The sequence below is a fragment of the Bidens hawaiensis genome, unplaced genomic scaffold (genome assembly GCF_021521415.1).
Source record: "Bidens hawaiensis isolate Kalapana, Puna unplaced genomic scaffold, B.hawaiensis_p1.1 tig00015706_1, whole genome shotgun sequence".
Taxonomy (NCBI): Eukaryota; Viridiplantae; Streptophyta; class Magnoliopsida; order Asterales; family Asteraceae; genus Bidens; species Bidens hawaiensis.
The window spans coordinates 392,537-403,940 of NW_027492402.1; the positions used below are offsets into that span (position 1 = coordinate 392,537).

Sequence of the window (11,404 nt, forward strand, 5' to 3'; positions counted from 1 at the left end):
CAAAAATAAGTTTAATATCATAAGGTATTAAACCCCAACTGAAGAATAATTAAAATAGAAAGTATGCAATATGCAGTTCAGAGGTAATTTCGTTCAATTACCAGGCATTGATGACGAAACTGAAGACGGGTAAAAAATTCCGGCAGTAATTGAGGAAAACTGATTATCCAATGAGGTTTATAGATCATGGAAACTGATTATCTGACCATATAATATATAATTTATATATTTAAAATTTATAGATAACTTAAACCAAACTAGTGTTAAGTAGTTTATAAATTATACATGTTACATATAATTTTTTAAAGTCCGAATAACCTAGCTAGATAGCAAAGGTAGGTAGGGCATCATATTAACGAGTAGCACGTGGATAGTATTATATTAACCTAAATTGCACTTCAATTAAGAAAGACGACCAAACAACACACAAGAAACCACAATACAGTAAATAAGTGATCACATATGGCTTCTTGTTTGATAGCACAATATGTAACCTAACTCACCTAACCAAATTAGAAAGTTACATAGACCTAACTTCGATTAAACAAGCACACGATATGTAATGAAGGATCGACAAGATATGCATCCAACTTATAACGAATTAACACCGATATGATTAGCTAGGTAATCAATCAAATACCAACATGTTATCATGACCTTCTGTCACGTATGAGGGAACACTAAAAAGTGTCACTAAAAGGCTTTAGCGGTAGTACTTCTAGTGACATTTTTTTATGTCACTCATTCCAACATGGTTTTTTTGTGGGACTTCTTTGGTTTCTTGTGAAACTTTTTGTGTCATTAAATGACTTTTAGTTGTAGTGACAACTGACAGCTATCGTACAAACGACTACTCATCACGTTTGGAAAGTTACACAATGGCCGAAGAATTGCTATCGAAAGGATTTCCGACCTATTTTGGGCCACTTGTAAGTTTGTGAATGATTAGTGACGTGTATATTTTATAATAAAAAAATGAGTTTTTCAACGGATTCTCTCAAAGATTTGTCGGAACGTTAATGTAACGTTTCCAACAATCGCTTCCCACGGATTTTAATCCGTGGGTTGTACCTTAATTTTCTTGTAGTATAAAACACTGATGGCAGGTGGTAGCTGCTTACAAACAAGGGATGATTAAATTAGTAGGTGAGATGAACATGGACATTTTAGTTGATTATGGAGTTTTCTTTCCATATTAATTTAGTCAACAACTATTAAAAATAGGAGATGCATGTTACTTGGTTTATAAACGACATAGCACACCTAATCTAAATGTTTAATTTATTAATATTATTATAAAATAATTAATATTATCTAAGTGGTTTATATACTCTTGTGTGATTCATACTCAATCCTTTAATAGCTAAACGGTACTCTATTAATGCACTTGTTGAGCCATTAAGCCAATATTAAATATAGTTTCCTGGTTGGGTCTATCATCTTAAACAAAACAATAACTAGTGCTCGAACTCGAACTTGGCTTGTTTTGAGCACTTTTTCTAAGGCTCTAGCTCAGCTCGTGAGTTATTTTTATAAACACGGGCTCGTTTCATTTATCATTTTTTAATTAATTTACATACATTTTTTACATTTTATATATAAATTGAGAAAAACTCTTAACAACCTAAACTCGGCTCGAGCTCAGTTGTGAGTGTTAATATAATGCATAGAAGTCTAAAATACGTAAAATTTAAAAATATATAAGGTTCGATAAGGCTGGCCAAGCTTAAACGAGCTTCAAATACATGGCTCGAAACTAAACGAGCTTTATTTGAGGCTGGAGCTCGAAAACTCTACTCGTTTCAAGCGTTCTATCGATCCGAACTTGAGTACTTGCGAGCAGCTCGGCTCATCTATAGCCATAACAATAACTAATAGCACTTTGGCTTATATAGCCATGTAAAACATTAACATTAACTACTTTTTTTATCATGGAAAAAAATATTAAAATTGTACAATACTACAAACTAGACAAATAAAGATTTGTTAAACCAAGCATAATTTCTCTGACTTCAATAACCAATTAAAAAATCCAAATACAAACACCGACTTCTTTTGTCTTAAACCTATTTAAAAACTCACCATAAAATCCAAAAAAATTAATAAACAATAATATTAAATATAACAATTTCCTATTCCCATAAACACCAAATAACAAATATAATAAACTCATATAATAATATTCCCAAAGGTCACCGACGAGTTATTCACGGTCAATCAGATCAACACCTCTATGCATATTCATAGCTACTGGACTGAACATGAGTTCTTGAGTGACATTGGTGTGTTATTTGCTTTAGTAGGTTTATAAACAATTGCACATGACACCTTTTTATTAAACTTTGGCTTCACTAGCTTCCCTAGCACATAAGCCTTAGCTTTAACAGTAAAATTCAAATTCATCGCCACCGGCGCGGTTAATTTACCATTCGCGCTACTCCAATCGACACCACCTCCGTATAATGGCACATTAAGGCCGCGGATATTTACGCTGACTAGTCGGTTACTCTTTCGTGGTTCGTAATATCTTTTTATCTGTACGGGTATAATAAATTAAATGTTATTTTTTTGTTATGTGATTATATGGTTATAACTTATGTCACGTATAGACTCGGAAAAAATGTTGTTATAAAAAAAAATAAGTTGTGACTTACGGTTCCCGAGGCGAGAGTCAGGTCAAGGTACGCGAGATCTAGCGGAGTGGATGATACGTGAACGCCGAAGAATGTGCCGCGGTTGCGGAAATTGAATCTGATGGTGGCGTTTAACGTCACCATCTCTGTGGCTACCCCGGATGCATCCGCTCCGGCGTTGACCACAAATTGGTCAAACGAAATACTCTAGAAAACATAAACAGTAAAATTTTAATTATACTGTTATAGCAAAGTTATTAACAGGATCTAAAGAATTACAATAATAGTAAAACATAATAAAACTCAATTTAAAATGAAAATATCCTAAATATTTGAAAATAAGATATAGGCAAATCATACCTCTATTCCAGATAAAAAAAGACTGTACTTACCTTCATGGTTATGACAGGCTTTTGAGGTCTGGCAGCGCCCCACAGCACGAGGGCGAAAAAGGTAAAAAGAAGAAAGAATCCTACGACGAAGGCGAGAAAATAGCATCGGCGAGGAATCCCTCGCCGACCACCTTCTTCGTAGAGTCCTTCTTCCTCGATCGCATCAAATCCTTTTTCGCCTTTCCTATGGTGTTGACTTCCTTTTCTCGATCCGGGTCTTAGCGATCCGGAGTATCGGGTGGATGATGAGTTTCGGGATTGGCGACCGGGTGACCCGCTCGGGCTCAAGACAGGAGTTGAATGGAATGAATTGGTTGTTTTTTCGCCGTCATGCGAGTCGCGTGACGGGCTTTGGACGTAGTAGACTGGACGACCGTGTGAGCGAGTCGGTGATGACGCGGTTAAGCTCGTGACCTCGGAATCCGTCTTACCGTGTATCGACATTTTTGGTTTGTTTGGAACTCCGGCAAGTGCAAGTGTTAGTGAGTGTTTTAAGTGTTTAATATTACTCTCTCTTATACAAAGTGAGAGAATAATAAACAAAGGGAAGATAGTAGGAAGCTTGTTATTGGAAGAACATAAACAAATAAATATACTTTTTTTTTGTTACAAAGGAAAAAGTATTTTTTATATAACATAATTTAGAGATTTAATATATATAATGTTTTAAAACTTTGTTGAAAATATATATGTATGTATGTATGAAGTCAACGGTGATAGTTTGTTAGCTGTTAAAAGTCATTGTATGTGTGCAAACTATAAAAACGATTTACTTGTTAATGTGTATGTCAATTGTCAAGTTGTCAAACTATAGACGCTTTTACACATGTGCTTTCAATGAGGTGTTTTTTGAATCCGATTCGGGTTATTTGAATTTGAAAATTATATATAAACTAAATTTAAATTCGGAGAAAAAACTTACAACTTAATTATTCAAATTCGAGTGGAATGAAACATGTAAAAAAATATGTTCATATACGGGCGGTATAACGTGTCCTGTCCAAATAAAGTATGGTGGTTTTAACGACTGCATGGACATATCTTGAAACCTCATGATTCGTGTGATAGCTGAGTTAAACCTATTATTTTTGACAACACACCATAACATGGCAAACAACTAATTCATGCTTATCTAGTAGTTTTGGCCTAAAAAAGGAATATTGATGTTTTTATGCATTCTTCATACCAAATACTAATTATTATTATTATTGAAATCCATATATATATTTTTATATCAAATATATATATATATATATATATATATATATATATATATATTTTAAATTAACATAATCAGTGAGTTAAAAAAATTAGTTCTATTACATTAACTGAAATAATTTATTATGAAATACGTAAGAGTACTGCTACAACGTTAAATAGTACATTCGCTAAAATTACTAGTATATAAAGTAATAATGCATATATGATTTTAGTAGACCCAAATACCCATAAAGATCGTCCGCGGGTAGACAAAGACTTCCTCAAAAGTCACCCGCGGAACGTTTCAATCACCCGCATAACTCAAGTCCGAGGAAAGTTAGGATTAAATTCCAAAGACTACCTGCGGGTTGACCAAGACGTCATCAGAGGTCATCCGCAGAGTATTATCCTCACGCGCGAAGGTGACTAGAGGGTGACGTCAGAGGGACAACTGTAACTAACTAACTTCCTTCTAGAAGATTTACAAGGATCTTTCCTTGAGAAGCACGTGATGCAACAACCAATTAGAAAAGGACAGCTGACAAGGTTGTTATAACCGTGCACATGGCCAATTAGCCATTCCTATCATATGCGGACACGTGTCCAGATTGTTACGAAAGCATCTTCTGGAAAGGGACAACTGGACTAATAATATTCCCTAACCCTCCGGCTTTAATAATATTCCCCACGGATTACTCTAAATACTTTACTTTTCTCTCTTTCAGAACGGTACTTATCCTCACGTCGAATGGTGGTTATGGAAAAACTTTTATCATTCCCGTAACGAGCTCACTGTGGTTGTTTTGCAGGTTTTCGTCATCGTACTTGTAGGATTGGACTCATATAGTTGGATTGAAAGTTACCCGACCTGGATCCTGTGAATTCATTGATCTAACTCCTTAGGGATTAGATCCGTGTTTTTTAAGTGAATAATTTACATTTTTGAAGATTCCTAATTATTATTTGAAATTCAAACTAACCTTAATTTTCAATTAAATTACGAAAGTACAACGTTCATAAAAGTACCAACTTTGTTGGTTGATGTACGTTTTTATTTGGTGTTGGAAACGATAATGTTAATGCCGGTTGGCATGCAAGGTTTTTTCGACCATTTTGAGAAAATAATTTACTATATGTTGGTACTTGGGAGGTGCTAGCTGTGTTTTCATTTTTTCTTATTTGTATATTAATCTAACTTACAAAAAGTATTTAATTTGTACAAAATGTATTTCCGTAATAATATGAAAATAACATTAAAGTTTTTTTTATTACATAAAATGAGAAGTAAACAAATAAACGTATCCAATAAGATATCTCTCGTATTAAAATGCACAGGTAGAGTTTATGAAAGATGAGACTAAGATAAATATTTTTTCTATTAATAGAAAGTTTCACTTTTTAAAATATACCCCATTTTATAAAATAATAAAGCCTTTTATGTCGAAGTTTTTGCTTAATATTTATTTTTTATTTATATGTTACTAGGTGTAACATCCTAAAATTTATAATGTTGAATAAAGAAAGTTATGTTAGTGATTTCGCGTTTTTAATTATTAATATCGAGTAGGAGCGGGTCATGGACTTGGATTAATTGAGATAGGATAAATGATAATGGGATTTCAGGGATATAAATACCCCCAAAATCCCAAAATATCTCATTTCTCACCAAACTCCACACACACTCCACACACTCCTCAAAACACACACATTCTAACCGATCAAGATTCGAAGCCGAAACCCGAGATTTTGTTGATAGATCTGAGTTGTTAAGGTAAGAACAATCCAACAAAGCTATTATTACTGTAAATGGTTAGGATTGGATGGGTTAACCGGACCCGAAACCCAAACTGCCCAAATCGGACCCCTAAAACGTCGATTTTAGGCCGATTTGATGGTTGGGATTTGTAGGCGCCGATCATACGATTCCGTGGGTACCAAAATCGAGTTATTTGGCTAAGAAACGAAGGAGTTATGGGCAAACAGATCTGCAGCGCGATAACTTCGCCTGCAAGATTAAGTTCGCCTGATGAACTTCGCCTTCAAGCGTAACTTCGCCTTCAAGCGTAACTTCGCCTTCAAGCCAAGTTCGCCTACGGATAACTTCGCCTGAAGCCAAGTTCGCCTAAGGTTTAACTTCGCCTGAAGCCAAGTTCGCCTAAGGTTTAACTTCGCCTGAAGCCAAGTTCGCCTAAGGATAACTTCGCCTGAAGCCAAGTTCGCCTAAGGATAACTTCGCCTGAAGCCAAGTTCGCCTAAGGTTTAACTTCGCCTGAAGTCAAGTTCGCCTAAGGTTTAACTTCGCCTGAAGTGAAGTTCGTTTAGAAAATAAATTAAAAACCTAATGGAAAATGTGTTAAGGCAGTTATCGAAAATAAAATTTTTCCAAGCTGACCTGGCAGCTTAACCCCAGCCAGGGGCTCTGCCCCTTGGACCCCGCTAGGGGCTGCCGCCCCTAGAACCCTGCTGCCAGGGGCGCTGCCCCCGGACCCCCGTTCGTTGTGGGTCATATATAGATAGAAATACAAAACGAGAAGTAGTAGTTAATTGATATGTGTAAATATTATACAGTTAGCCGAGCCCAGTTAAAGAAAGGAATTACGATCAACGGCGAGCGTAACAGGATCCAGGTGAGTTTCTAGCCCCATTCCTTGTTATGTTTTCGGGGCTGTGTGCATACTTGATGTGTTGTTAATACATTTATCCTAAGTGATAAGTGTATGCCATATGTGATATATGTGATATGTATGAATGATTGCTTGATGGTACGTGAACGATCTTCGGATATTGCACGTACTGTCAGGTTGTAACGTTATAAATATGGTAAGTATGATATGTATGAATGATTGCTTGATGGTACGTGAACGATCTTCGGATATTGCACGTACTGTCAGGTTGTAACGTTATAAATATGGTAAGTATGATATGTATGAATGATTGCTTGATGGTACGTGAACGATCTTCGGATATTGCACGTACTGTCAGGTTGTAACGTTATAAATATGGCAAGTATGATATGTATGTTTATGTGTATGAACGTAATAAAGTTAATAAAAGAAGGAAATGACGGTTGTATGGTTGTATGGTTACGAAAAGGGTACCGAGCCCTAATAATACTCGAGGTATGATGTATGGTTGTATGGTAACGAAGAGGGAATCGAACCCTACTAATATTCGAAAACAAGGGACCAGACCCTAATAATATATGTGATGTTAGGGACCAGACCCTAATAATATCTGTGATGTTAGGGACCAGACCCTAATAATATCTGTGATGTTAGGGACCAGACCATCATAATATCTGTGATGTTAGGGACCAGACCCTTATAATATCTGTGATGTTAGGGACCAGACCCTTATAATATCTGTGAGGTTATAGGGCGAAAGGCTCTTTAAAACGTATGATTATGAATGTAAAGAAAGTATGTAAGTAAGAAAGAAAGTATGTAAGTAAGAATGAAGGCATGAGTACTTATGTGTGTATGAAAGAAAGTTATGAGGTTAAGTACGTATGTATGTAATAAGGTATTGTATGGTATTGTATGATTAACTATAACTCACTCAGCGTAGCTGACTTTTAGTATGAACGCAGGTGAGTAGGTTGAGACAGCTGGCTTGAGTGGAGGACACATGGCAGAAGACTAAAGCCTGGCATCTGAAGATCTGATATGTTTTATAAGTTATGTTTTGATTTTGAAAGACAAGAGGAATGTTTTAAGACATGATTATGAATTGATATGTAATGTTTTATGAAAGTTTTATATTCCGCGTAAAGTTTTAATTAACTCTGATATTTAGAACTGTGTTTATGAGTAAATCCAACACGAAAGTAGGGTTACCGGTGACGGGGCCTTACACTAGGTTATGTACCCGTGTAGAACAAGGGTTAAAATAAATAAATTTATTTAAATAATAACACAATGTAAAATATAAAAACTATGTTCAACATATAAAAAAATAATATATGGTTGAATAAATTACACAATACAGAATATGGAAATAAAAAGTTGAAAATTCATAAAAATCTCTAAATATTTTTTTTTGTATACAATATTTGTAATTTAATTTATAACTTTATCCTTCATATTAAAATTAGTATTTTCACTTTGTTTTTAGTTTCAAATCTATATATGAAACACCTAGTTGACCATATGTTAAAATAAACTTCTCAAAAACAAACAAACCATCTAAATTGATTAATGTTAGTTTTTATTAATCTTTATTGCAAAACAAACATATAGTGAAATTTTCGTTCTTTGAAATTTGAATTAATTATTTTATCTAAATTAACGTGAAAATCCGTTACATATAATAGGCTTAATATTATGGGTTGATATCATTTAAGAACTCCAAAAAAGTTAAGAATTGTTAGGAACTCTAAACAATCAAACATTTTTTTAATTTTTTTTTATATACTAACATTATTTAAAAGTAGTTTTATCATATTTTATATAAAAATTTTTGATTACATATATAAATCACAAGTTTACATATGTGTAAAATTTATGTATTAACAAATTTACATAGATGTAAAATAAAGCATAGATATGCATAAAAACTAATTTTCAAAATTATAATTATAAATATAGATATACAAAATAATTAAACTACACTCAAATAACATTAACATACAAATTTTTTTATAAAAAACGTTAGTTTTCAATGGTTTCTTCAAGTTCTTAAATAATTTAAGAGTTTTGTAATGATAGTCGTCCTTAATATTATTAACTAATACCATATATATATATATATATATATAACAAAATAATATATTTATGTTGGTATTAAATTTTTTAAACCTGGAAATACTTATAAAAACTTAATATTAATACTAATTATATTTATATAAAACTAAATAATGTATTTATTTGGTATTAATTTTTTTAATCCGGGAAATAATTATTAAAATAATAATAATAAATTGAAAAGAAAAAAAGAATAAAATATAAAACTATTAATAAGTAAAAGAAATATATATTTAACGTGAGAGAAATGGGAAAAATTTGTAAGGATTACTCATGTGTAATGGCATATGGCATTAAGACCCGTGTAGAACGCGAGTTATAATAAATAAATATGTTTAGATAATAACACAATGTGAAAAACAAAAAATATGTTCAAATGATATAAAGATATAATGTATGGTAGAATAAATTACCTATTACACAATATGGAAATAAAATGTTGAAAATTCATAAATCTTAAAATTTTTTTTTTGTATATAATCTTTGTAATTTTTTTTGTTTTAACCTACATATCAAAATTAGTAGTTTCGTTTTGTTTTTTATTTCAACTTTAGATAATGAAACACATAACTTACCATATGCTAAAACATATTGTCTCAAAAACAAATCAAACCATCTACAGTGATTTAACTTTTATTAATCTTCATTGCAAAACAAACATAAAGTTAAAATTTCTTTATTTGAAATTAATTATTTTATCTAAATCCACGTGAAAATCGTACTTATAAAAGCTTAATACTAATAACTAAGACAACATATTTATATAAAACTAAATAATATATCTATGTTTGTATTAAAATTTTAAATTAAAAAATAATTATTAAAAAAGAGAAAATAATTGATTAAAAAAGAATAAAAGTTAAATATATAACTACTATTAATAAAAAAGGAAATGTATTTAATAAGAGAGATGGGTGGAAAAATTTTGTAAGAGGCTATCTTGTGTGATGACATGTGACATTAAAACCTTTATTTATTATATAGTATAGATTATTATTAGACCAAGCGTAGTGCAGGCCTTATAGAGGCGTTATGGGTTAAAACGTCGGGGGCACACCGCCCCCCCCCCCCCCCGGCATTATGGCTTATATTTTTTGGACGTTTTGTATATGACGCGCATGGAAGGCATAATAAAATAATAAAGTTATGGGTTTATGGAGCCTTTATGACTACACTCTATTTTTGTATAAAATCATAACTCTGACTGGGCGTCACGTGTCGCATAATGCCTAGGGGTGAGGCTTTATGACTACATATGGTCTTATTGTTATTTACCATGTCTTCGTATATGGTGCATAACATCGCTTTCGTGTTTTTTAACGCTCATATTCATATTTTGTGTTTATCTATCTGGTATAGTATCGATAACATTACATTTTATTTTGGAGATCACGTTTTTATGTGTGTTTTTTATTCGGTTTAATGATCCTACCAAGAAGTGCAGTTAGCAAATAATCCATCTGTCTCGTTAAAAATTATGCAGCGACGGCAGATATATCGACGACAAGTCGTCGAGAAAGCCTATATCAAGGACAAACATGGCCTATCTCGACGACTTTTGTCTTCGCTAAAGCCCCTATTTGTTGTAGTGATTAATGTCATTTGGTAAACAAAAAAAATAATCATTCAATCTGTTCTAAACTTTGTTTCTTAAACATGACATGGGACAAAGAGAGTCATAACTAGCATATGCATAAAACTATAAATAATAAAGACGCACATGCAACTAGACACCTGACCCCCATAATAACTCAACATGGATATCCGATGAAGTTAAAATAATTTAGCACTAATTGGATAGTGGTAGGTGGCATATCATTCAGTAACGCTAGTTGGCAATTAACATATGAATAATCATGTGAGAGATGATGATACCACATCCCCTGTCCCACGTAATCCGATATGTACTCAATTTGAGTGGCCATATCGAGAAGAAAAAAAATTATATATATGCTATAAAGATACTAGTGTGTTTTTTAGTATATTTAGTTCTTTACTCTCAAATTCAAATTTTGTATTTGGGCCACAAGACAATACTAGTATTAGGCACGTATGTACGTATAACGTTGGTTGTAATCGGTGGTTTAGGGTGTTTTCAAGACAACAAGGCTAGTGTTTAACGCTTGCTTCAAACCGACGTGTTTAACAGATGCTACTATAGAGTATAGATACTTGTGTACGTGCCTCATCATCCCTATAAAATCCGATTGCGAGTCAGTTTGTAATTAACACTCCTTTTATTTATCGTATGTTATCATTCTATCAAATACTTGCATCTCAACATCTCAAGACTAAATACCGTATACCGTTTATAATTCATTACTCGTGTTTGTTTGATTAATGATCGATCATGAAACCACTTACAACAGGATGTAGGGTAAATACTGAATATTTATTTATGATTTGGTAAAAAAATCTTTGGTCTGATTCAAGTAGC

The 11,404-nt window shown here is 32.8% G+C and overlaps 1 protein-coding gene across 1 annotated transcript; it reads right to left on the bottom strand.

Moving 5' to 3' along the window:
- Window positions 1-2,123: 2,123 nt before the first annotated feature.
- LOC143549636 (uncharacterized) lies at window positions 2,124-3,620 on the bottom strand. Its single transcript, XM_077040496.1, has 3 exons — window positions 3,026-3,620; window positions 2,655-2,840; window positions 2,124-2,535 (listed from the first exon to the last, which is right to left on the bottom strand). The coding sequence occupies exons 1-3, from the start codon at window positions 3,467-3,469 to the stop codon at window positions 2,248-2,250; spliced, it is 918 nt and encodes a 305-aa protein (XP_076896611.1). The 5' UTR covers window positions 3,470-3,620; the 3' UTR covers window positions 2,124-2,247.
- Between the last annotated feature and the right edge of the window lie 7,784 nt (window positions 3,621-11,404).